This window comes from Saccopteryx leptura, chromosome 6 (assembly GCF_036850995.1).
Source record: "Saccopteryx leptura isolate mSacLep1 chromosome 6, mSacLep1_pri_phased_curated, whole genome shotgun sequence".
Lineage (NCBI taxonomy): Eukaryota > Metazoa > Chordata > Mammalia > Chiroptera > Emballonuridae > Saccopteryx > Saccopteryx leptura.
In genome coordinates this window covers 3,163,385-3,190,466 of record NC_089508.1, presented here as the reverse complement: position 1 = coordinate 3,190,466, position 27,082 = coordinate 3,163,385, and the positions used below count along the sequence as shown (strand labels likewise).

The window sequence follows — 27,082 nt, the reverse complement described above, 5'->3', positions numbered from 1 at the left end:
GGGGTTATGTCTATGATCCCATGCTCAAGCTGACGACCCTGTGCTCAAGCCAGTGACCTCGAGGTTTCGAGCCTGGGTCCTTAGCATCCCGGGCCAACGCTCTATCCACTGCACCTCCACCTGGTCAGGCCAGAATGACATTTTAAAAGAGCCTTAAGTTTAGGATACTGTACTCAGTAAAATTTCTTTCACAAATGAAAGTGAAATCAAAATTTCTAGGCCAGTAAAAGCTGACAGCACGTATGGGCAGCAGAACTGTACTACAGGAAATTTTAAAGGAACTTCAAGTAGAAGGAAAAGGATACCAGATGGAAAATTCTTTTAGTAACTGATAGAATAAACAGACCAAAACACAAACAAAAAAATCTGTAAGCACAGATGTTTTAAACATTTAAAAGAGTCATACTCTTACTCTTGGTCTGATGTACAGATAAATAACATTCCATCCAGAAACTTTATTTTCAAGCACACATAAGACATTTGTAAAAATTGACCAATACTGGGCTATATAGTGCAAATCTCAAATACATTTCAAAGTAGTGTTACAGTGATAATAGATTGCAATATCTGACCTCAGTAGAATTGAGCTATATATAAATCAGTAAAAAAGGTAATAATAAAATCCCTAAAAGTTTAGAAATAGTTTTTTTTTTTAATGTGAGTACAAGAAGATGATATAATGGATGTTAGAAAATATTTTTAACTGTATGATAATGAGAATACTATGTATCAGAAGTTGTAGAATGCAGCCAAAGCTGTAATGGAGATTTATAGCCTTCGAAAAGTCAAAAAGCTTAAGACTAGTAGGCTAAGCATCATTCTAATTAAAAATTAGAAAAAGAATGGGGGGGGGCCTAAAGGAAGAGAATAATAAAAATAAGAGCAGAATTAAATGGAAAATTTACTGCCTGACCTGTGGTGGCGCAGTGGATGGAGCGTCGACCTGGAAATACTGAGATTGCCGGTTCGAACCCCTGGGCTTGCCCGGTCAAGGCACATATGGGACTTGATGCTTCCAGCTCCTTCTCTCCTCTCTCTCTCTCTCTCTCTGTCTCTCCCTCTTCTCTCTAAAATGAATAAATAAATAAATTAATTAAAAAAAAAAAAAAGGAAAATTTACAGTGGGAAAGATGAACAAAGCCAAAAATTGGTTCTTTGAAATAAAATTGAAAGATCACTGGTGAGACTGACGTGGAACACTGAGGTCAGTAGGTTGAAACCCTGGGCTTGCTGGGTCAAGGCACATAGGACAAGCAAGCAGTGAACAGCTAGAGTGGAGCAACTGTGAGTTGATACTTCTCACTGCCCCCCCATCCCGTAAAAGTAACTACAGAAGAAATATAGAAAACCTAAACTAAGCCTCAAACTATTAAAGAAGATTGAATCAGTGAGTAAAAATTTTTAGGCTCAAGATGGCTTTGTTGTTAAATTCCATCAATCTTAAGCAAATACTTCCTCAGAATAAAACGGAACGGGTCCTAATTCATTTTTGAGGTCGTCCCAAGTTTATACTACCCTTGGGCTTTAGTAACGGTCAGTGAAGTGTGTCTAGCAGACAGTGACAAATAAATCATAGCCATTGCCAAGAAAAACTCAGAGTTAACTTGCTGTTGGCAAGAATTGTATGTAGTTCAAGTTCAGGTGGTAAACTTTGGTTTTTTATTTTTTATTGGCTTTATTGGGGTGACATTGGTTAATACGTTTGTGTAGATTTCAGGTGTACAGCTCTATAACGTCATCTGTACACTGTATTGTGTGTTCAGCACGCCAAGTCAAGTCTCCTCCCATCACCCCCCCCCCACCGTCTTGCACCCCACCCCTTCCCTCTGGTGATCACCGTACTGTAGTCTGTGTTCACGAGGGGAGGTTGGTTTGTTTTTGCTTAATCTCTTTACCTTTTTTCACCAACCCGCCCAGTCCCCCTCCCCTCTTGACAGCTGGCAGTCTGTCTGTCTGTATCTATGAGTCTATTTCTGTTTTGTTAGTTTATTTTGTACTTTAGATCCACCTCCTTGTGAAACCCTATGGTATTTGTCTTTGTCTGGCTTATTTCACTCAGCATGATAGCTGTTTTGATTTACAAAAGGTGAAGGAAGACTATTGAGGGTGTTCATGCGTGCGTGTGTGTGTGTGTGTGTGTGTGTGTGTGTGTGTGTGTTACCTTAACCGACCTATGCAGTTTCTTGAGTGGATTAAAATTTGTAGTTTTTGGAAGTGTGATTGCATCAATGAGGCCGTTTCTGATGTCACTGGGCCCTCCCTGTTACCAGTAGAAAGGGGCTCTGTTGGTCGCCTCATTGGAGGATCTAAGGCCGGGCAGGCTGCGGGCAGCCAGTTTCTTCCCCGGCGTCCTCCATGCTTGCAAGATTCTCTTGTAGGTTGCTCCTAGTCGCCAGATCCACACGCTCATGTCATTCAAGTTCTTGGGGAAAGAGAATCTGTAGGTTCCGCAGGAAGAAGGGAAAGCTTCATTCGTTTTGCCCTGGGTGTGTGATCACAGAGGGCAGCTAACGCGGCCAGGGGTTAGGGTGCTCTCCTTGGCAGGCAGCCGACACAGGCCCCTCCGTGCCTGGGGGCGGAGTCAGGGTCTGAGCTGGTGACCTGAGAGTGGGGAGTCACACCTGGCAGGAAACCACTGGGAAAGTGCACAGAGGCTTGGTTGCCAAATTAAATCTTCATGTTGGCAACTGTCCGATGTAAAATTTCATGAATTCTCTATTCAAAATAATTATGAAGTTCTGCATAATAAAGAATTCTTGGGCTACCACGACACAGTCATTCAGTTAGCAAGAATGAAAGAGTCGGACAAGTCTTGCTGAAAGGGTAAAACCACAGAAACTCATCCGTCCTGGTGGGGGTGGATGTTGTCACAGCTGCTTTGGGAAATAGTTTGGCTTTTAAGGAGCCACGTGGAACACGGAGCCAGGAACCGACACTCATGCTTCTAGGTGTGTGCACCCGGGAAATGCGTGCCCACGTGCTTGGGAGAGCGGTTCCGGAAGGATCTCCACAGTGCTGGTGTCGCTCCAGAGCAGAAACCGCCCGGGGGACGGGGCTGGCTAAGGAAATGAGGGAATATTACTCAGCAATACAAATGAGCGACAGGCACAGCAACAACGGAGAGGGCGCTTCGTCCACACAGAATACACTCAGGACCGCACACCCAGGGACAGATCTGAAGGAAAGCAGGGGAGCGATATCCATAAAGCTGGAGGGGTCATAGTTACAGGGGAAGGGAAGGGTTTGGGATCAAAGAGAGGCGCCCATGCTTTTGGAGTTCCAGCTATGCCCCCTTCCTTGGCCTGGGCGGCAAGTGGACTAGCATCTGTAGAATAACCTCATGAAACTGCGTGTAAACCTATGCTTTTCTGTGTGTCTGCGGATACTTCATGATAAAAGTGATTTTTAAAATTAAAATGATCTGCAGATAGTCGGACTTTGTCATTTGTGTCCAACTCAAAGAAATGGGGAAAACCCAAAGCACATGTTTCTGTAGAGTGGTGGAAAATGTTTTATCTTGCACCATCCCGAGGTCGCCAGCTTAAGCCCGAGGTCACCGGCTTGATCCCTGGTCGAGGCACGTATATGAGAAGCAGTCAGCACAACTAAGTGGAGCAACAAGTTGATGCTTCTCATCTCTCTCTCTCTCTCCCCTCCCCCCTCTCTCAGCCTCTGTTCCTCTCTCTGTCTCTCTCTCAAAAAACAATGTTTTAAAACTTCTTGCTTGATCATTTTTTTAGAACTTTTACAATTCTGAAAGTCTTTTCCAAAGGTTTTCGATTCTCCAGATACACGCTAACCGAGTATTCTCCTTCTTCCTAGGTCAGGGACTCCACCACATTCTTTGAAGAAGGGCAAGGTTGACGCGGCTTCGCTGCTTTCTTTACTGGACTCTCTTTGTCCTTGACCATATCTTCCTACGGCACGGGACACACAGGTATGATGTCACTAGGAGATTTTAACTGAATGCGTTTCTTTCTCTTGGTGTTATTTGTTTGCTCTGCATAAAAATGATTAAATTCAGAAACATCCTGGACTTACTCATTTTTGGCTCTAGCAGTTTCATTCGTCACAGATGATTTGAGTGTTTCCTCCGTGCACGGCAGGCAGGGTATTTTGGTCTGTGTCTGACCTTGTTTTTATTTTTTTTAAGACCAGCATTACAGTTTGAGGATAATAGACATTATTTTTCTGTGTAATGGCCCAGTGATGGTTAATGAGTTTGAAAACCAAGGGCAGCGCATGTGCGTCTGCCGTGGGCCGCATTAGGCCCCCCTCCCCTGGAAGGGGGGTACCTGCCGGCAGCTGAGGGTGGAGGCCGGCCCTGGGCTGAGCCGCCTGTCTCTCCACCACGCGAACTGCGTGCTCCTTAACCTTCTTCAGGAGTCTGGAAAGGATCAGAATGCCCTGGGTATTAATCTCTCATTTCTGATTAAGTGGCATTTCGTATTTGAAATTAGGAACTATTTCATTATGTGAAAACACTAAAACGAAGATTAAAATGGGTTTGGAATGTTTGCATCCAAAGTGAGATTTCATGCTAGCTATTTTTGATAAATTAATAAAATCCAGAAAACTGCTATTTAAAGTTTTATTCCTAATCTCAGGACCATTCAGTTTTTTCCCAATAGTCTCCATTTTTTTTATATATAGTTTGTGTGAAACGGGGTCCAAACAGTGAGCCGCGTGCCTCTCAGTCAGTTGACTGCTCCTCCCTATCTCTCTGCTCCTTGCATTTTCTGTGTTGGAAAATCCAGGCTGATGGTTCTATAGCCAGAGGATTCCCCATTTAGACTTTTGCTATTTCCACCAAACGTGTTCTTCCGTCCCTGTATTTCCGGTGAACTGGGAGGGGGATCCAGAGAGGCCCGGTTTCATTCCGGCTCGGGCTTTGCGCACAGGTGCCCCGAGGTGGTGGCGTTCACCCGCACCCGAGGGGCACACGTCTGCTGGTGGCGTCAGGGCTGGTGGTGGCCTGGACTCAGTCATTCGAGGTCACAAACCGACACTGTTAGAAATGTTAAGATTTGCTCTGCCGTGATTAACTAATTCTGTGGTAGGGAGAAACCGCCTCTCCTTAACTACTTGGGTACAGCGGACAGTCCCAATAGGAAAGGCAGGGGACACGCCCAATTCTCTCTCTTTGTAGGTTCTCAATGCAATAAGACAGCTCCGTGGCCACCGCACAGGTGAGCAGCAATTGTTTAAAAGTATCATTAGACACTTAAGAATGTAAATATGTGATATGGTTCGATTCATTGTAGTTACTGTTTTTGTAAGTGCTAAAATTGTGCCTTGCCACCTTTGGCCAGTGGAGCCTTTGACTCCTAGTCTTCTTTCCCCCTGCTTTCTGGTCTGGTGAGATGTTTGGAAGATTTTTGTACTTTTTTTGCCCCAGACCTGGAATTGGCTATTTCTCTAAGCAGCTCATCTTCCCTTCTGTAGAAGATCACGTCTTGAGATTACAGTCTGGGTGCGACCGCGCTCATTGGCATGGGGCTGCATTTTGTTTCTAGGCCTTTTTGTTGGAACGCCAGGAAATACAGTTTTTAAGTAAAAATACATCGTGAGTTCCTATCGATGTTTTTATTGCACATTTAGGATCACATGGTTTTCAGTTCTTTGATTTTATATGGTATCTTTTTCATGCAGCAAAATCTTGTTTCATAACATGAGCATCATTACTTCTGTTTTAATGTATGAAACATACATGATAGTTTTAGAGTAACCATACCAACACATTACTGACGGTACGTGACTGAGGGCAGGTTGAGATTTTCTGCAGTTCTTGCTTCCTTAGTGTGCACCCACTAGAGATGATCTACTAAATTAGGTTTTAAAGTTACTTGAACTACTTCCTTAGTTGTACCATCAACTTGTTATACAGATTCATTTATTTTATTTTTATTTTAAGGAATAGCTTTTAAAATGTTGTGTGCTATGTTTATAAAACATTTCCAGTGTCAAAATATTTTCAGAAATCTAAGTTCCATTCCTGGTCTGCCCACCCTGTTTCTTTCCTTCTCCAGAGGTACCTATTTTTTTTTTAAGTTTTTGGTTCATCTTTCTATTTTTAGTGTAAGTGGTGTGTGTGTGTGTGTGTGTGTGTGTGTGTGTGTGTAAACAGTTCTCTTTCTTAGATGGTAGCATGAAGTAGAAGCTTTTTTTTTTTTAATTTAATAACATGAGGCTCACACCATGACGGTTATAGAGATCCTCATTTTTTTTTTATTACAGCTGTGTAGTTCTCAACACGTTGTATATATTACAGGAAAAAACTAATTGAAAAACTGTCTCTGCCGTCCTCAGCCTGTTTCTCCTGCACAGACATGTGGCTGGTTTTGTCGTGTATCAGGCGCGCACGTCTTAGCCCTGTGGGGACCCGGGTGTCCCTTACACGGAATGCGGAGGCTGGCACCGGGAGCCGCTCACGGGCTGTCTCAGCTGGAGGAGGCCGCAGAGTGTGCGCCGCGACAGGGAGGGGACAGCGCCAGGGAGAGTTAGCTGGAGGTGGCGCAGCGCACAGGTCTCGCTTAGTGGACGGATGTCACCATCAGGGAGGAGGACAGTTCTGCCTGGGGCAGCGGCTCCTGGCAGTGTCACACCCCCCGCCCCAGGGTGGGAGTGGGTGGTTCTGGGTAGGTGGCGATGGGTCAAATGGGACCGGAAGTCCCAAAATCAACCAGCGCCATGTTGGCAGCATGAATGCGAGGCACCCACGCGGTGTGACAGACGGAGTGAGCTTGCAGAGAAGGGCGCAGAGCTAAACGCTTACCCTGTGGGTGAGGCCTGGAGCGGGGACGCGCTGGCCCTGTGAGCGTGTGGGGGAGGGGACGCTCTGGCCTCGTGAGCGTGGGGGGAGGGGACGCTCTGGCCTCGTGAGCGTGGGGGGAGGGGACGCGCTGGCCCCGTGAGCGTAGGAGGGAGGGGCAGAGGCTCTTGATCAACACCTGTGCAGCCCCTGTCTTTAGACCGTGGGTGCAAATGGGAGTCTGCAAAACAGGACAGGATAAGAGCCAGTTCTTTTCGTGCTTTATTCTAAAAGGTGATTTCAGTATTGTAATCCGTCACTTGACTTGGCCGGCGTGTGCGCTTTTCGCTCATGTTTGCCGGCCGACCCCGTGCTCCAGGAACAGCAGCCTTGCTCCCTGCAGCTTCCAGTCCGGCACACCTCGGGGCTTCCTCCACCTGGCCGCGGCCCCGCTCTCGCTGTGTGCCAGTGGACTGAGCCCTCTGAGCCCCTCTGGTCTAGGTGGCGGGACAATGGCCCCAGGCCAGCACAGGCACAGCGGCTTTGCAGATAGTTGAATGAACGCTTTTTTTATTTTGTATTTTTCTGAAGTGAGAAGCGGGGAGGCAGAGAGACAGACTCCTGCATGCGCCCAATGGGGATCCACCCGGCATGCTCACCAGGGAGCCATGCTCTGCCCATCTAGGGTGTTGTTCGGTTGCAGCTAGAGCTATTCTAGCACCTGAGGCGGAGGCCATGGAGCCATCCTCAGCGCCAGGGCCAACTTTGCTCCAATGGAGCCTTGGTTGCGGGAGGGGAAGAAAGAGAGACAGAGAGGAAGTAGAGGGGGAGGGGTGGAGAAGCTGATGGACGCCTCTCCTATGAGTCCTGGTAGGGGATCGAACCCGGGACTTACACACTCTGGGCCGATGCTCTACCACTGAGCCAACAGGCCAGGGCCTTGAATGAACGCTTTTAAGATAACCTAAGTCATATGAACTAAGGGATACTGGCAGTGCTGGGCCTTAAATAGCCATTGTTTTCCTAAAGGATTTAAGTCCAAGTTTTATACTATGGTTTAATCAGTATACTAACTGGGGTTTTCCTAGCTTTGCACCTACATCCGTCCGTCTGTCTGTCTGTGTCTGTCTCTCTTCTGGTCTCTTCTAAGCAGGGCTTTTAATCAATGACTATGAGTTGCCTGTTTGGATGAGAATCTAGTCTCCTCTGGTCTTGTTCTGTCCCCGGGCCGGTTAGCCATCGGCACCTCCACTCCGTGGGCAGAGCACTGGCATCGGGTGGGGTGAGAGTCGGGATTCTATGACGCCTGCGTCCGGGTGCATCGCCAGAGACCGGTCTACAGGCACCTGTCTGCCCCGATCCTCGCCGCCCTCCGTGGAATTGCGGGGATGGGAATCCATTCCCCGGCTGGACTGGGCCAGGCTGGAGCTGAGCTTGTTTTCACACCCTGTGTGTTCAGTACTTTCTTGCTGGCAGGAGTCATTTTCTTTGTTTATCTGATGCTTCCCTTTTTTGGTTTTCCCCGGGCTTTCCCAGTCTTGGAACACCCTTTGTCAGCAGATGTACTTTTGTTTCCAGTTTCTGGTCTCCCAGTAAAACGTGGCTGGACTGCAATCACAGATGCAGGGAGCAAACGAGTAATCACTGGAGTAAGGGAAGCATTGAGGGGGGTGGAAGGAGCCCAGTCCGGCCATTCGGTCATTTCTAAGTGAGGGGGCTTCCCGAGTGCTGGCCGGATAGAAACGAACGTCTTGGGGAGTGAGTGATTTTCTCAAATGAGGTTTTGTGGGGGGGTTTTCATTTGGGTAAAAATATGGCCTCCAAATATAACAAATTCATGCCTAAACATGTGGCAAGCAGTCAATAATGTAATCAGAGAGTAACAATTCTACTCAAAGGAAACTGCAACATCAGAGTTATAGAACAGGATGCCAGCTCCGTCCTGGAGGCTGCTTCTCGGAGGCTCTGGTCTGGGCTGCTGCTCAGCTCCCCGTGCACTGACCGGACCGGGTACCATTTTTTAGCCACATACTCCCCCTCTAGTGTAGCCTCCTTTGCTCTCTTTGTGCAGCGTGTCTGTTGTTCCTGTCTAGCGGAACCTTGTTCTTTTTTTTTTTGTATTTCTCTGAAGCTGGAAACAGGGAGAGATAGTCAGACAGACTCCCGCATGCACCCAACCGGGATCCACCCGGCACGCTCACCAGGGGTGACGCTCTGCCCACCAGGGGGCGATGCTCTGCCCCTCCGGGGCATCGCTCTGCCGCGACCAGAGCCACTCTAGCGCCTGGGGTAGAGGCCAAGGAGCCATCCCCAGCGCCCGGGCCATCCTTGCTCCAATGGAGCCCTGGCTGCAGGAGGGGAAGAGAGAGACAGAGAGGAAGGAGGGGAGGGGGTGGAGAAGCAGATGGGCGCTTCTCCTATGTGCCCTGGCCGGGAATTGAACCCGGGTCCCCCGCATGCCAGGCCGACGCTCTACCGCTGAGCCAACCGGCCAGGGCCGGAACCTTGTTCTTCATGTGTGTGGAAGCAAGCATCCTGTTTCCAAACTTGATGCTGATAGAAGATGGGACCGGGAGGCACTGGCCGTGGCCCTGGGCTCCACCGCTGGCCCAGCCTGATGTCGTAAGCGGAGGCTCGTACAGCAGCCACTCTGGGTGTTGTAACCTCCGAGCTGCTTCCCCAAATCGGGCTGTTAAACATCAGTCACGAGTCCCTAATTGCAGCCTCACCCAGCACCCTTTTTAATACATTGGACTGAGTTTGCATAACTTTTCTTCCAGCACCACCATTACTATAAATATTACAGAATTTCATTAACCTGTAATTGTCACAGCTAAACTTTCCGATTAAAGTAGAATTTAAGTTATTATTATTATTATTGATTGTTTTGAGAGAGAGTGAGATATGGAGAGACACATTCATTTGTTGCTCCACTTAGCTCTGCATTCATTGGTTACTTCCCATCTGTGCCCTGACGGGGTGGAATTCGCGAAGTTGGCCATTCGGAACAACGCTGTAACCAGCTGTGCTAACCGGCCAGGGCCGAATTTAACTGTCTTACATCCATGTACAGGCAGGTGAAATAAGGTGTTTATACTTAAATCAAGAAATCTAGTCAGAAGTTGCCCCAGTGCCCCATTTTGGAAGGTTCCAGAGACGCCGCTTTGCTTGCTTACTGCCCACCCCCAGCATTCAGCCCGCGTGGCGGCACACGTGGAACTCCTGGCCCACCTACAGCTTGGTGTGGATGATCAGGTTGTGGATTTGAAACGCCATCACAGATATTTTAGAAAAATTTTAGCATTTAAATTTTACGATTGTTTTAGAGATTTATAGTAGGAACCAACGAACTTCCTTTTCATAGTGGTTTGAGTTTGGGGCCTTCGATGGTGGTCTGAGCGTTGTAACTGTGCTCGAGTTGACACTGTGGTTCCAGCCTGGGGTCGACACATGTCCCACTGGAGCAGGCATCCACTCGCTGTCCGCCCTGGCGTGTGCTGTGGTCCACGTCTCGTGTGGGCAGTTGCCCTTCGGTCACTTCTCTACGCTCATTGAAAACATTTCCTCAAGCTTAATTTTTTCCCTTGCCTTCTGATATCTTCCCTCCTCTCCCATTTTTCCATTAAAATACATACAATGATCTAAACATGAACAGAAGTGTATCAGATTAGTTCCAGTCATACTGTGTCATGTGTTAGTTGGTTTCAATGTTGTGGTTTTTGCTATCATAATTTTTCTGCTGAGATTGCTAAAGAGGGTTATCAATAAGGCAGTGTGTGAAAAAGAGAGATTAGGGTGTCTGAGTTCCTTAGACTTATTTTTATTCCAGGAAGTCACTGTTCCTTGTCCCCCCCAAACCCCCGCAACCACTAATGTACTTTCTGTTTCTCTGGATTTGCCTGTTCTAGACATTTTATATAAATGAAATCACACAATATGTGGCCTTTTCTCTCTGACGTTTATCACATAGCATAATGTTTTTAAGGTTAATTTATGATGTAGCATGCATTAGTATTGTATTCCTTTTTATGGCTAGATAATAGTACATTGTGTGTGTGTGTATGTATGTATGTATATACACCAGATTTTGTTATCTGGTCATTTCTTGATGGGTATTTGAGCTATGAATCCTTTCTGTATATTGACGATTATTGTTAATGATTTCTGTCAATGAACATTGCTGCTGTGAACCTTCGTGTACAAGTCTTTGTATAAACATGTGTGTTCAGTTCTCTCGCAACCGCTGGCACACCAGGTCGGTGCTGCGTCCACTGAACCACCTGGCCGGGGCCCATCTTTTCACATTCTTGATAATGTCTTTGTATGTACAACAGTTTTCAGTTTTGGTGAAGTCCAATTATCTGTTTCATTTGTTGAATGTGCTTTTGATGTTTATCTAAGAATCCTTTGCCCCATTCAAGGTCATGAGGATTTACACCCCTTTGTTTCTCTATGAGTTTTATGGTGTTCGCTCTTCTCGTTTAGTTGTTGGTCCATTTTGCGTTAGTTTGTGTGTATGTATGGAGTAAAGTAGGGGTCCGGTTCACTCTTCTGCCTGTGGTTACCCAAGTTGTCCCAGAGATTCTGTTTTTCTTTTTCAGTATCATTTTGGCCTTTTGGGGTCCCTTGCAATTCGTATCCATTTGAAGATCAGATTTTTTCTTTCTGGAAAGGAAAGGGCGTTGGAATTTTGGTGGGGATTGTGTTGCTCATGTAGGTCACTTTGCATAGTGTTTTTGCAGAGAGCTCCGGAGAAACAGAACCAGGGTGTGTGTGTGTGTGTGTGTGTGTGTGTGTGTGTGTGTGTGTGTGTGTGTGTGTGTGTAGAAGGAGATATTGACCATAAGGAATTGGCTCTCATGCAGCTGTGGTGGCGGGCAGTTCCCGAGGTCTGCAGGATGAGCTGGCAAGCTGGTGAACCAGGAGAGCAGATGACTTTGTTCCCGTCCAGAGACTGGCGGGCTTGGGACCCAGGCCGAGCTGACAGTTCTAGTCCAAAGGCAGGAAAATGTCAATGTCTCAGTGTGAAGGCAGTCAGGCAGAAAGAATCCTTCCTTGGGGACAGGTCAGCTTTTTTGTTCTACCCCCACCTTTGGCTGATGGAGTGAGACCCCTCTGCACTGGAAAGGGCAGTCTGCTTTGCTCAGTCTACCAATCTAAACGTTCGTCTCATCCAAAACCCTTACAGAAACCCCTAGAATAATGTTTGGCCAAATCTCCAGGCACCTCGTGCCCTAGTCAAGTTGACATATAAAATTAACCATGATAGCCTGACCTGTGGTGGCACGGTGGATAGAGCAACCTGGAATTCTGAGGTCACCAGTTCAAAACCCTGGGCTTGCCCAGTCAAGGCACATGCGAGAAGCCACCAGTGAACAACAAGTAGAGTGAAGCAGCTACTTCTCATTCCCCACCCCTCCTTTTTCTGTAAAATCAATAAATAAAAATCTTTTTAAAAAATTAACCATCACAAGTAGTATTGCCTTTGTAACGATACTAAGTCTTCCAATCCATGTATATAGATTTGTTTTGAAATAAACAAACGCCCTGTAGCTTGTCATTGCCATCATCGCCTTATTATTATTATTTTGACTTTCAGCAATTATTTTGTAGTTTTCAGTGAACAAATCTTTCACCTCTGCTTAAATTTATTCCTAGGTATTTTATTCTTTTAGATGCTGTTGTAAATGGAATTATTTTTAAAAAAATATTTTTCATAATGTTTATTGCTGGGTAAGAGAGACACAGTGATGTTTCTGTATTGGTCTTGTATCCTGCTCTAGTTGTTTCCTTGTGAATTCTTTGGGATTTTCTATACATAGGATCATGACATCTGTGAAGAGAGATAGTTGTATTTCTTCTGTTCTGATTTAGATACCTTTTATTCTTTTTCTTGCCTAATTATCCTGGCTAGCACCTCCAGTGTAATGTCAAATAGCAGTGATAACCTGGCCTGTGGTGACACAGTGGATAAAGCGTCGACCTAGAATGCTGAGGTTGCCGGTTCAAAACCCTGGGCTTGCCTGGTCAAGGCACATATGGGAGTTGAAGCTTCCTGCTACTCCCTTCTCTCTCTCTCCTCTCTAAAATGAATAAATAAAGTCTTTAAAAAAACAAAACCATTAGTTTAAAAAAAAATAGCAGTGATAATATTCATCCCTTTCTTCTTTTTGATCTTAGTGGGGGGGGTCTGTTTTTCACCATTAAGTGTGGGTGTTTCCATGGCTCAATTGGAGCAAGTTGGCCCAGGTGCTGAGGATGGCTCCATGGCCTCTGCCTCAGGCACTAAGAAGAGCTTGGTTGCTGAGTAATGGAGCAATGCCCCAGATGGGCAGAGCATCACCCCCTAGTGGGCTTGCCGGTTGGATCCCTGTAGGGGCGCATGTGGGAGTCTGTCTACCTCCCCTCCTCTCACTGAATAAAAAACAAGTTTGAGCATTTCGTGGATTTTTTTTATCATGTTGAGACAATTCCCATTTATTCCTGTTTTTTGAGGGTTTTTATCAGAAAGGGTGATAGGTTTTGTCAGACACGTTTTCTATGGCAGTTGAGGTGATCACGTGGTTTTCCCCTTTCTTCTCTTGAAGTAGTGCATTACATTAACCGATTTTCTTGTATTGAACCACCTGGCCTTTCTGGGCTAAATCCCACTTGGTCATAGTGTATAATACTTTAATAGGCTGTTGGATTCAGTTTTCTAGTGTTTTGTCAAGCCTCTCCATTTCTGAAGGATAGTTTGGTTGGATATAGGATTCTGGTTGAATGTGTCATCCCAGTTGTCTTTTGTCCTCCACAGTTCCTGATGAGAGATAAACTGTTGATCTTACTGAAGACATTTTTGTATGTGAGGAGTTGCTTCTCTCTTGCTGCTTTCAAAATTCTCTTTCATCAGTTCAATTACAGTGTGTACTAGCATGGGGTCCCTTGGAGTTTAGCCCAAATGGAGTCTGTTGAGGGATTCTCATAATATTTATATATATGTTGTATGACCAGTAGTAGTCAACCTGGTCCCTACTGCCCACTAGTGGGTGTTCCAGCTTTCATAGTGGGCGGTAGTGGAGCAACCAAAGTATAAATAAAAAGATAGATTTAAGCCCTGGCCAGTTGGCTCAGTGGTAGAGCGTCGGCCTGGCGTGCAGAAGTCCCGGGTTCGATTCCCAGCCAGGGCACACAGGAGAAGCGCCCATCTGCTTCTCCACTCCTCCCCCTCTCCTTCCTCTCTGTCTCTCTCTTCCCCTCCCACAGCTGAGGCTCCATTGGAGCAAAGATGGCCCAGGCGCTGGGGATGGCTCCTTGGCCTCTGCCCCAGGCGCTAGAGTGGCTCTGGTCACAACAGAGTGGCGCCCCAGAGGGGCAGAGCATCGCCCCCTGGTGGGCAGAGCATCACCCCCTGGTGGGCATGCTGGGTGAATCCCGATCGGGCGCATGCGGGAGTCTGTCTGACTGTCTCTCCCCGTTTCCAGCTTCAGAAAAATACAAAAAAAATACAAAAAAAAAAGATAGATTTAACTATAGTAAGTTGTTCTATAAAGATTTATTCTGCCAGACCTGACCTGTGGTGGCGCAGTGGATAAAGCGTCGACCTGGAAATGCTGAGGTCGCCAGTTCGAAACCCTGGGCTTACCTGGTCAAGGCACATATGGGAGTTGATGCTTCCAGCTCCTCCCCCCTTCTCTCTCTCTCTGTCTCTCTCTCTCTTCTCTAAAAATGAATAAATAAAATAAAAAATTTATTCTGCCAAACTTAGCAAAAATCCGATATAAAGTACTTGGTAAGTAATTGTTATTATATGCTTTAACTTGCTGTAACTCTGCTTTATAAATTTTATAAAGTAAAGTTACTTCCCTACTTTATAAATCACCATGACTGTGGAACCGATGGGCGGTTAGAAAATTTTACTACTAACAGAGATTCAAAAGTGGGCGGTAGGTATAAAAAGGTTGACTGCCCCTGTTGTATGACTAATGATGCCCCACAGGTTTCTGACACTGTTCTTTTGTTTTTTATTATTTAACTTTTTAATTTATTGATTTGAGAGAGAGAAGGGAAAGAGAAAGAGAAGCATCAACTTTGTGTTTCAATTTACATACTCATTGGCTGATTCTTGTTTGTGTCCTGACCAGAGATTAAATTTGCAACCTTGGTGTATGAGGATGATGCTCTAATCAGTAGTCGGCAAACTCACTAGTCAACAGAGCCAAATATCAACAGTACTATGACTGAAATTTCTTTTGAGAGCCAGATTTTTTAAACTTAAACTATATAGGTAGATAATTCCTTATTGAGGTAGCGCCTGCATGTGGTATTTTGTGGAAGAGCCACATTCAAGGGGCCAGAGAGCCACATGTGGCTCACGGGCTGCAACCAGCTGAGTCTCCAGCCAGGGTTCATTTTTTCTTTAGTATTTTTTTCTTTCATTACTTATACTGGATACACTCAATGGACTTATCTTCAGATCTCCATGGACCTATCTTCAGGTTCTCTAATTCTTTTTTCCACCTGCTCAGCTCTGCTGTTGAGTCCCTATAGTGAGTTTTTCATTTCTGTTATTGTACTTTTTTTTAACTCCAGCTTTTGTATTTGATTTCTTTTAAAATCTTATCTTTAAAATTTTTTTTTTTAATTTTTCTGAAGTGAGGAGCCAGGAGCAGTAGACAAGACTCCTGCATGCACCCAACCAGGATCCACCCGGCATGCCAAACGGGGCGATGCTCTGCCCATCTGGGGCGTTGCTCTGTCGCAACCAGAGCCATTCTAGTGCCTGAGACAGAGGCCATGGAGCCGTCCTCAGCATCCAGGCCAACTTTGCTCCCATGGAGCCTTGGCTGTGGGAGGGGAAGAGAGAGACAGAGAGGAAGGAGAGGGGGAGGGGTGGAGAAGCAGATGGGCGCTTCTCCTGTGTGCCCTGGCTGGAAATTGAACCCGGGATTTCCTCAGGCTGGGCCAACGCTCTGCCACTGAGCCAACCAGTCAGGGCCTATAAAATTTTATCTTCTTAATATACCCTCTATTTTATGTGACATATTTTATGGTTTTTTTTTTAGTTCTTTGGACATATGCAAAATAGCTGATTTAAAGTCTTTGTAAGTTGCACTGGGTATGGGTCATACGTCCTTTGTTGTTTGCATGCCTTATAAGTTTTTATTGACATTTGGATATTTTGAATATTCTAATGTGGCTGATCTGCAGATGAGACTCTCCCCCTTTAGGATGTGTCGTTAGCACTTGTTACAGTTGTCTGTGTGATGGATTCTTTGAGTGAATTTTGTCAAGTTTTTATTCTTTATCATATATGGTTGCTGAAGTCGGTTCCCTTAGTGTAGTGGTCAGCTAGTGACTGGGCAAGAGATTTCCTCAAGTGCCTGGAACCAGAATTATCTCCCATTCTTTTCAGTTGACTACCCTACCATAGCCGTCACTTCCTGTTTGTGCAGAACCGGAAGGTCAGCCAGAGGCGAGAGCTTTGGGCCTTTTCAGGTCTCTCCTGAGCATGCACACACAGCCCGGGCGTTGGTGTGGCCTCCTAGATCCCCGGGAATATGCCCGAGCTCTTCAGAGCCTGTCTCCCAGCTTTCCTTCTCAGCCCTCACGTGGTCCGCTGCCTGCCCGAGCTCTCACTGACTCCCCAGGCAGCAGGACCAATGCTTTTGCTTGTAAATGGGGTCCGTGAGCCCCCCCCTGCCCCCAGCAGCCCCCTCGGCACTGAGGGAGTTCTGAGTTGTGTGAAGGAAGGGCACACCTTTTGAGCAGTCTCTTAGAGAGCCCCGATAGGTCAGAACAAACCGGCAGCATTCTTTGCAGGTGAGGTCTCTTCTGCTCTGCATACCTGCCACACCAGGTGCCTGAGTGAGGTCGAGGGCGGTTCTTCCCTGCCGCTGCCTCCTAGGTGCTGGGCGAGGCTGAGGTCAGATGCCACTGAGCTCACCGTTCTTAGCAAGATTAGATCATTTCTCTTGTTTAAGTGTTCCTCTGATTCCTGCAAGCTTTTGGCTAGTTTTTAAGAGTTCCAAAAAAGTTGTTTCTGACAGGCTTTGCCACTGGTTTATTCTTGCTCTTTATTGAAGGGTGGACTTTTGGATTTCCTTACTTAACGCCATTATTTTTTTCCCCAAAGTTAGAAACAGGGAGGCAGTCAGACAGACTCCCACGTGCGCCCGACCAGGATCCACCTGGCATGCCCACCAGGGGGGCGATGCTCCGCCCATCTGGACTGTTGCTCTGTTGCAACCAGAGCCATTCTAGCGTCTGAGGCAGAGGCCATGGAGCCATCCCCAGCGCCCGTTCCAACTTTGCTCCAGTGGAGCCGTGTCTGCGGGAGGGGAAGAGTGAGACAGAGAGGAAGGAGAGGGGGAGGGGCGGAGAAGCAGATGGGCGCTTCTCCTGTGTGCCCTGGCCGGGAATCGAACCCGGGACTTCTCAACACCATTTTTGTTGACTTTGCTCACTAGTCTGTTCTTAACATTGTGACCAATTTTGAGTTTGCCTAATTTATGTACGCCCTACCTGATTTCAGAAGGAATTCAAGGTGGCTCACAAGGGTAAATAATATAAAAATGCAATCTTAGTTTTGTTGACTGTCATTGTTTGCCTGGTTGCGTGCAGGACGCTATAGGGGAAACCTTGCCCTCCCTTGTTACTATTGGAAACTTGGTCCTGCAAATAGAAATTTTATTTTTTTTGGTGATCTTGAGGTTTTTAATCTCCCTGTTACATCAGTGGGAGGGAAACTGAAGCATATTCACTCAGTGGTTTCTCCCTTGCATGACTTTGTATTTGGTCTTTTTATTTTTTCAAGTGAGAGGAGGGGAGATAGACAGACAGACTCCCGCATGTGCCCCAACCTGGATCCATCCAGCAACCCCAGTCTAGGGCTGATGCTTGAATCAATTGAGCTATTTTTAACACCTGGGTTTGACATGCTCGGACCAACTGAGCTATCCCCAGCGCCTGGGGATGACACTTGAATCAACTGAGCCACTGGCTGCAGGAGAGGGGAGTGGGGGGAGAAAGCAGCAGATGGTTGCTTCTCTCGTGTGCCCTGACTGGGGATCAAAGCCAGGATATCATTTTTGGATTATTTGTTGTAGTGTATAGAACTATAGTTGATTTTTACATATTGACCTTATATCCTGCAGCTTAGCAAAACAAGTCTATTAATTAGTTCAATTAGATTTTGGGTTATTTATTTATTTTTAGCAAGAGAGAGAGACAGAGGGACAGACAGGAAGGGAGAGAGATGAGAAGCATTAATTTTTCATTGTGGCACCATAGTTGTTCATTGATTACTTTCTCATATGTGCCTTGATGGGGGGGTAGGCGGGCTCCAGCAGAGCGAGTGACCCCTTGCTCAAGCCAGCGACCTTAGGTTTCTTTTTTTTTTTTTTTTTTAAATAAGATCTTTTTTTAATTTTTTTTATTCATTTTTAGAGAGGAGAGAGAGAGGGAGAGAAAGAGACAGAGAGGGAGAGAGAGGAGAGAGAGACAGAAAGAAGGGGGGAGGAGCTGGAAGCATCAACTCCCATATGTGCCTTGACCAGGCAAGCCCAGGGTTTCGAACCGGCGACCTCAGCATTTCCAGGTCGACGCTTTATCCACTGCGCCACCACAGGTCAGGCCGACCTTAGGTTTCAGCAACTCCACACTCAGGCTTGTGAGTCCGTGCTCAAGCTGGAAGAATCTTCACTCAAGCTGGCAACTTCAGAGTTTTGAACCTGGGTCCTCTGCATTCCAGGCTGGTGCTCTGTCCACTGCGCCACCACCTGGTCAGGCTTGGTTTATTTCTTTTTTTTTTTTTTTTTTAAAGATTATTTATTTATTTATTTACAGAGACAGAGAGTCAGTGAGAGGGATAGACAGGACAGACAGACAGGAACGGAGAAATGAGAAGCATCAATCATCAGTTTTTCGTTGCGCATTGCGACACTTTAGTTGTTCATTGAATGCTTTCTCATATGTGCCTTGACCGTGGGGCTACAGCAGACTGAGTAACCCCTTGCTCGAGCCAGCGACCTTGGGTCCAAGGTGGTGAGTTTTTGCTCTAACCAGATGAGCCTGTGCACAAGTTGGCAACCTCGGGTCTCGAACCCGGGTCCTCCGCATCCCAGTCCGACGCTCTATCCACTGCGCCACCACCTGGTCAGGCTTGGTTTATTTCTTAATGTGTTCTATCTATATATGTCCTCAGAACATAAAAATAGTTCTACTTCTTCCTTTCCAGTCTGGATGCCTTTTATTTCTTTTTCTCACCTAATTGTGAGAAGGGGCGTTTTGAAGAAAGGCTCTGGCTGAGGAAACAGCCCAGTCCTCTTCAGGCTCTCTGACCTCCACTGGCCAGAGGACCTGGCCTCTCTGTGTCCCATGCTGCAGAATTGCAGATGGTCTACCCAGGATCTCTCAGGGAGGCCTGGAAACAGGGTGGGAATAAGGGGCTATGTCTGCTTCTCGTGTGAAAGAAGATGTGGTTCCCATGGTCTGGCCGCCTCAGGGAAGGAGCTTAGTTTTCCCTTCACCCCTCGTGTCCTGGTTGTTCCCCCCAAGAACGTGTACTGCTGTAAATCAGAGTTCAGACTCCTGCATCAGGCACGTGCTGTTTCTGTTTCAGAGTCTTACATGTTAAAGAATATGACACTCTAGCCTGACCTGCCGTGGCACAGTGGATAAAGTATCTACCTTGAACGCTGAGGTCGCTGGTTCAAAACCCTGGGCTTGCCTGGTTGACCAGGCACATGTGAGAAGCAACTACTATGAGTTGATGCTTCCTGCTCCCCTCTTCTCTCTGTCCTCTCTGTAAAATCAAAAAATAAAATCTCTAAAAAAAATGGAGTATGCGATGCTCTAGATTAATGTCACAAATTAACCAAACTCAGTGGAGTCACTTAGAACAGTTGAAAGCAGTGGTTTTCAGCTGCGGGCCTGCAGACCCATCTCTGTAGTCTTCATACAGCATCAGGGTGGTTAACTCTTTCGTGGACTGGCATGAGATTCTGACAGACTGGTCCTCAGATTAGCGGTTGAAAAACACTGGTTTAAAGTACATGTTCTGGTGGCTTTTAGTTCCAGAGTAGTGCGAGATCCCCACCGCTGAGTTCCAGAACACGATGTTACCCAGCGAGAAGCCCCCACACCCACCCGCAGACACCCCACCTCCTGCAGCCTCGGGCCCCGTGCTCAGCTCTCGGTCTCTGTGGCCCTGCCTGTTAGGGCAGTTTTCTCTTGGTCCTTTCCCCGCTGTGACTCGTGAGGTGAAGTGGCCCGGTGTGTCCTTGGCCATGCACAGGGCAGGACACAGGGGACGCTGGGGAGGGCTTGTGAGAGGCCCTAGGGGCCATGCCGAGAGCGAGTCCTGCTGAGCGGGCCTCGGACAGGGCTCTGAGGGGGCCGCCTCTGTGCCTCGTGCCCTCTGCAGCTGGCCCCTGGCCTCTCTGCCTCGTGCCCTCTGCAGCTGGCCCCTGGCCTCTCTGCCTCGTGCCCTCTGCAGCTGGCCCCTGGCCTCTCTGCCTCGTGCCCTCTGCAGCTGGCCCCTGGCCTCTGTGCCTCGTGCCCTCTGCAGCTGGCCCCTGGCCTCTCTGCCTCGTGCCCTCTGCAGCTGGCCCCTGGCCTCTCTGCCTCGTGCCCTCTGCAGCTGGCCCCTGGCCTCTGTGCCTCGTGCCCTCTGCAGCTGGCCCCTGGCCTCTCTGCCTCGTGCCCTCTGCAGCTGGCCCCTGGCCTCTCTGCCTCGTGCCCTCTGCAGCTGGCCCCTGGCCTCTCTGCCTCGTGCCCTCTGCAGCTGGCCCCTGGCCTCAGTCGGCTGCACAGCTGAGGCTCCCGCGCTGCACTCCTCACTGCCTCACAGAGTCGGACGTGCTGTAGGGAGGGACACAGGATTTGTCATTCGCTCGTATGCTGGTCATCTCTCATACTTGACATAGGAATTCACCTCTGAAGAAGCAAATGTTTCTCATTAAAAACTTTTCATTGAACACACAGCTTCCTAAGCTCTGGGACAGAAGACTAAACCGAGGTGGTAGGTAGCTTCAGTCTAAGTGTGGGTTCTCCAGGTGTGAAGCTCTCAGGTCAGACGTGAAAGCTGGCATTTTCTTTTCCCCAAAGAGTCGGCTCTCTCACAGAAATGCAGTGTGGTCGAGGGGCTCGGAACTCACCTTTTATCGAGTACCTTCTACCCACCACGCACCGCTTTAGGGACCGACCTGGGGTTTTTCAGTCGACCAAACAGATCCTCACCATGTCATCAGGGATCCTTCTCCCACAGGGAGAGAAACGGTGGACGATAAATAAGGCTGCGGTCCTAGAAGGTGGGCCACGCCACGGAGCAGCGCTGACAGGGCCGAGGGCAGCTGGCCAGGCCGGGCTCCTTGAGAATCAGGTGGGGAGTGTGTCCCAGGAGGGAAGCATCTAGCACATTTGGATGCAGGTGCCCAGTGGGGAGAGGGGCGAGCAGGTTGCACCTTCCTCATCCTGTTCTCTGACAGCCAAAGTGAGCACTGGGTACCTTCCTCCTCAGCGTCTTAGTGAACGGGCTCTGGTTAGTGAGCCAAGGCTTGCTGGCTGTTTGAGGCCATTTCTAAAACTTTTGGTTTTTCAAATAGGCTTTGCAAGAAGTTTCACACTCTCACTGTAGTATTCCATTTTATTAAAACTAACCCAAGTGTGGGCCCTGGCCAGTGGCTCAGTGGATAGAGTGTTGGCCTAGCATATGGACGTCTCTGGTTTGATTCCTGGTCAGGGCACACAGGAGAAGCGACCATCTGCCTCTCTTCTCCTACTGTCCCTTTTGTCTCCCTTTTCCCCTCCTGTAGCCAGTGGCTTGATTGGTTCAAGCATTGGCTCTGGGCACCAAGCACAGCTCAGCTGGTCTGGATGTTGGCCTCGGGTGCTAAAAATAGCTTGGTACTCAAGCATCGGCCCAGATGGGGTTGCTGGGTGGATCCTGGTCAGGGTGCATGCAGGAGTCTGTCTCACTATCTTCTCTCCTCTCACCTAAGAAAAGAAAACATAAAACTAACCCAAGTGTGCCCACTGTGCGCTCTGCAATCTCACTTAAAACCGAAAGAGAGCTGGTCTCTTGGGCAGGCGGCTTTCCCGACGCCATGTTTGTTGCCTCGTGCGGGATGACGGGATAGCGCTTTGTTTACTGATTGTTCTTTCCTGGCAGAATTCCTCTTTCTTAAAATGGAGTCAAGTAAAAAGATGGATCCTTCCGGCTCACTGCAGACCAACCCACCCCTCAAGCTGCACCCCGACCGCAGTTCTGGGACGTCGGTGCTGGTCCCCGAGCAAGGAGGTTACAAGGAGCGGTTCGTGAAGACGGTGGAGGACAAGTACAAGTGCGAGAAGTGCCGGCTGGTACTGTGCAACCCGAAGCAGACCGAGTGCGGGCACCGCTTCTGTGACAGCTGCATGGCCGCCGTGCTGAGGTGGGTGCTGCCCCGCCCCCGCACGTCTGCTGCCCCGCCCCCGCACGTCTGCTCCCCCGCCCCCGCATGTCTGCGCATTCGCCTTCTCGGGAGTGGGCCGACGGTCTGAGCTCTGAGAAACCCAGATGAGTGAGTCACGTAGGGCCTCTGTGACTGTGGCCTGGACCGCCCAGCCCTGTCCTGCAGACTTGTCTTCTCCTCCCCCAAGGACCTCCTCTAAAGTCTCTTGAAGGCCATGGCCACTCTGTCCATCCTTAGAGTCCCCTGTCTCTGGTGTCTCCTGTCCCTGGGGTCCCTTCTCCCTGGGTCATCTGTCCCTGGGGTCCCCTGTCCCTGGGGCTCCATCTCTGGTGTCCCTCGTGCATGTTGCTGAGTTTTGCTCGAGGAGCTTATGGTTTCTTGGGGGAGAGGCACCTGTCAGCAAACGACAGGAACCCTTCAAGGGTGCGTGCTCTGGAGTCAGGGTGGAAGAGGTCAGGGTCTGCAGGAAGACCAGACATGCCCCTGACCCGAGTGGGAGTCCAGTGTGAGCGCCGGCCCAGCAGGCATGAGTGGAGCACATACCGAGCCCATGGAGCGCTGGTCACTGAGCATCAATGCTGCTGTAGAGGGATGGGAGGTCTCAGCAGGTAACACTGGCCAGGAAGCGGTCTTCACCGCAGGCCAAGGGTTACAGCAGGGTACACTCATGTTCTGTCTCCATGAGGGCACAGGGGCCTGGGAAGGTGTCCCCTCCTCACCTGACTCACCACCGAGCCCAGCTGCTGGCCTGCCTCCTGTCACCCTCCTCTGGGCACTTCCAGCTGTGGTCCTGTCCACTGGTCCCAAACAGTGCACCCAGCTCCCGGAGCGTGGGGCTAGGGTAGAGTCACTCTTGAGTGGACTCCAAGCACCTGAGTTTCCTAAGCTTGGCACCTGATTGTAGCTCGGGGACCCGCCAGCAGGTGGTGAGCTGGCTGTCCCTGTTCCGGCCTGTCCTTCCTGCCCCTGCATCTCCTCCCGCTCCTGCCCCTGCCCCTCCTCCTGCTCCTGCTCCTGCCCCTGCCCCTCCTCCTGCCCCTGCCCCTCCTCCTGCCCCTCCCCCATTCCTGCCCCTGCCCCTACCCCTGTCCCTCCTCCTACCCCTGCCCCTCCTTCTGCCCCTCCTGCTCCTGCCCCTGCTCCTACCCCTGCCCCTTCTCCTGCCCCTGCCCCTGCCCCTCCTCCTGCTCCTGCTCCTGCCCCTGTCCCTCCTCCTGCCCCTCCTCCCGCTCCTGCCCCTCCCCTTCCTCCTGCCCCTCCCCCTCCTCCTGCCCCTGTCCCTCCTCCTGCTTCTACCCCTCCCCCTCCTCCTGCTCCATGGTCTGCAGGTATCTGCCTCCCACCTGGGTGCTGCTCAGCCTCGGGGGTGTAAGGATGTGGAGAGGTATGATTTTAAAAGATTTTAAATGTGATGAACAAACACGTTTAGCACAAGCTCCATGTTAAATTGGTGTCACCTAAATGAACAAGTTGGTATTTTGAGACACGTTCCTCTCCACCCCCTCAGCCCCTGGCTCTCCTGTGCCCATGGCCCGGCACACACCGCCACCTCCCCCCCACGCCTCCGCCACCAGCACGCCCGGCATCCATGCTGGCTGGACACTAGGAGGTGGTTTCCAGGCACAGGAAGTCCAGGAGAGGGCAGCTTTGGCTCACGTCCTGAGTTTAGGGGTGACGGGGGCTTGGGAGACTAGGTCGTTAAATCCCGCAGCGGCTCTGCCTCTCACTGCGTGGTGGGTAGAGCACCGTGGAGCACGCCTGGCTGCTGATGCCCCAGATGCTCACGCTGAAGAGCCCCCCCCCCCCCCCAGCTGGTTTTGGTTTCTGAAGTGAAATTTCACTTTTAACTGAGAGGGGCTTTCCAATGGGACTGACCTGGCTAGTCTGCTCAGCTTCCTGATGAAAAATTTCCACTGAACACGTCTTTGCCCCTTTTTCCTGTGGATTCACATTTCAACCACACTCGCCCTGGCGTCCCAAAGTCCCAAAGCCCTGGTGGCTAGCGCGCTTCCTGCGCCTGTGGGCCGCCGGGTCAGAGGGCCCGCGCTGGGTGGGAGGGCCCGTGCCGGGTGGGAGGGGCCTGCGCCGGGTCGGAGGGGGTGCCTGCGCTCTGACGTGTGTGTGTCTCCCCTCAGCTCCTCAAGCCCCAAGTGCACTGCGTGTCAAGAGAGCATCGTTAAAGATAAGGTATTCTTGGTTTTTCTTTTGTAATATATTTTATTTGTTGGTCTTACAGAGAGAGGTGAGAAGGGGGAGTGGGAAGTAACTCATAGCTCCTTCACGTTATTTGTTCATCGATTACTTGTCGTATATACCTTGACCAGGCAAGCCCAGGGCTTCGAACCGGCGACCTCAACGTTCCAGGTCAAAGCTCTATCCACTGCGCCACCACAGGCCAGGCATCTCGGTTTTTCTGTGAATTGTGTGCCATGTGTTTGAAGCTGGGTAGTGGGCACACAGTGCCCTGGGGCTCCCAGTTTATCTCAGTGTGACAGTCGGGGCAGCAGGTTGAGTCAGGAACTGGTGTGTACACACCTGGACACACAGGGCCGGTGTGCCCTCCATGAGCTGCTTTACCCTCAAGCCTCTCCTCACCTGTCGTGGGAGCGGTGGCTTCCTGAGACCCCAGAGGGGTAGAGCAGGGAGTGGGCGTGTGCTGTCCTCCAGCCCCTGCCCCCAGTTTACATGTGTGAGATGTCAGCCCCTCCCCTCCCCACGTGACTGTGCCAGGAGAGCTCACCAGTGTCCCAGGGGCACCTGTCGGAGTGCAGGGGCCACCCACTCGCCCTCCCAGGCTCACTTGCCATTTGACACGACTCACTGAAGTACTTAAAATATCAATAAAAATCTGTGGTCCTGATGTTTTGATTAATGAACCTAACAGTTCTTTTAAATGCAGGTCATTGAATTTTACAATAAAAGGCTTGCCCTGGAGCCTCCCTGTCTGAAGCACTTTGCAGACTAGGTCTGCAGCCCAGGGCACGGAGGTCTGCGGCTGTGGCAGCGGGCGCCCGGGGCTGCAGGACCCGGCATCTGGGGGCCTCTGCCTGGCGTGGTTTAATAACGAGACTGGCCAGATGTCCATCTGCTTTTTCTTTCTAAGCATTTGCCTGCTTCTGAAAACTGGGATTGGTAACAGGGGAGGGATTGTTTTTAAGAAAAATAAATCGCTCAGCTCTATCTCTTGTCTTAACCTAGTCACTAACCTGTTACCTTGTTAACATACATCTCAGCATGTGACTGAGGGTCACAGCAGCAGGCTAAGGTGGCCTTTTAGTGTCCTCATTTCATTACTCAGCATTATTCCTATTTTTCAGTGGCATGGATAGCAGAAGAAAAAGTCCTAGTTTTATAAACGAGATGACTGATGCCTGGGTCCTCGAGAGGACCTTGGGCCCTGGGAGACCGAGGCCAGGTCCCTGGTGATGGGCAGGCACTGAGGCCCTCAGACCCTCAGCTGGATTATGGCCCAGTCAAGGTCACTGTCCTAGCTCTGTCTCGGCTCTCAGTGCTGTGCTGCCGTCGTTCTGATGTTTTCCATGTATGTTTTTATCTGTAAAATTAAACTGAAGTGACAAAGTCAGATACAAAAAGGAAGCCTACTTCTTACCAGTTAAAAATACCTGTTTTGGCCTGGCCTGGCCTGGCCTGTGGTGGCACAGTGGATAAGGCGTTGACCTGAAACGCTGAGGCTGCTGGTTTGAGACCCCGGTCTTGCCCGGTCAAGGGACATACAAGAAGCAACTGTGAGTTGGTGCTTCCCACTCCTCCCTTCCCCTTGCTTTTTTCTTTATCTCTCTCTTTCCTCTCTCTAAAATCAATAAGTAAAATCTAAAAACAAAATTTAAAAAAGTTCTATTGATTTTCATACCTTAAACCAGTGGTAGTCAACCTGGTCCCTACCGCCCCCTAGTGGGCGTTCCAGCTTTCATGGTGGGTGGTAGCGGAGCAACCAAAGTATAAATAAAAAGATAGATTTAACTATAGTAAGTTGTTTTATAAAGATTTATTCTACCAAACAGCGAAAATTCGACATAAAGTACTTGCTAAGTAATTATGATTATATGCTTTAACTTGCTGTAACTCTGGTTTATAAATTTTATAAAGTAAAGTTACTTCCCTACTTTATAAATCACCATGACTGGGGAACCGGTGGGCGGTTAGAAAATTTTACTACTAACAGAGATACAAAAGTGGGTGGTAGGTATAAAAAGGTTGACTGCCCCTGCCTTAAATGATTGACCTTTTAAAAATGTTATGTTTGGAAAAGATTAGATTTGACTCCAAATTAGTTTATTTTTAACTCTTCACAGGTGTCGATTCTATTTCTCTGCCTGTGGAGCTGAGAAAGGGATCCTGGACCCCTGTCTGTCTGTTCCCCCATCACAGTGTTAGCAGAAGGGACTGCGTGGTTAGAGAGAGTGAGCGGACCTGCTTCCTACAGGGGAAATAAAATTGAAGAGAGGAGGGTTTTCATGTGGAAAGGGGAAACATTTTCATTGTTGGATCAAACTTAGTCTTTACTTGCAGTATATATTTAAAAAGACTTTTAAAAAAAAATAGCAGGCCCTATTTTTTTTTTTTGGTAAAAAAGTGAGTTGTGAGAGAAGGAACCAAAATCGGTGTTCTTTAGCAGCCTGCGAAGTGTGACCCTCCGCAGTCCTTTCTCTGCAGGCAGCTAAGAAGCCCCGGGCCCGACGGGCTCTGCCTCTGTCCCATGACCCAGGTGCGCAGTGCCAGCTCCTGGAAGTGACCTCAGTCCTGGTGTGCCCCCCCGGAGAGCCTGTCGGGAGTGAATGGAAATGTCGGGAGCCCCTCAGTGATCTTGTAGAGTGTCCCTTGTTTTCGCCTGGCCTGTCTATTGAAAGGCGAGGGTTGAGGTCGACTTGTTGAAATT

The 27,082-nt window shown here is 48.9% G+C and overlaps 2 protein-coding genes across 7 annotated transcripts in view; both read left to right on the top strand.

The window, feature by feature from the left end:
* AMN (amnion associated transmembrane protein) overlaps positions 1-27,082 on the top strand; it is a 145,178-nt gene that overhangs the window by 70,820 nt on the left and 47,276 nt on the right. The window lies entirely within an intron of this gene.
* The window catches only part of TRAF3 (TNF receptor associated factor 3), a 128,671-nt gene that overhangs the window by 70,832 nt on the left and 30,757 nt on the right, over positions 1-27,082 (top strand). For 4 of the 6 annotated variants that reach the window (XM_066343945.1, XM_066343942.1, XM_066343946.1 and 1 more), the window contains 3 exons: positions 3,823-3,937; positions 21,903-22,164; positions 24,321-24,372. In XM_066343945.1, coding sequence (XP_066200042.1) covers positions 21,920-22,164; positions 24,321-24,372 — 297 coding nt within the window. In that variant the 5' untranslated portion in view covers positions 3,823-3,937; positions 21,903-21,919. Of the gene's footprint in view, positions 1-3,822; positions 3,938-5,170; positions 5,190-20,999; positions 21,114-21,902; positions 22,165-24,320; positions 24,373-27,082 lie in introns of those variants that run through there. The other 2 variants (XM_066343943.1, XM_066343947.1) reach the window with 2 other exon arrangements.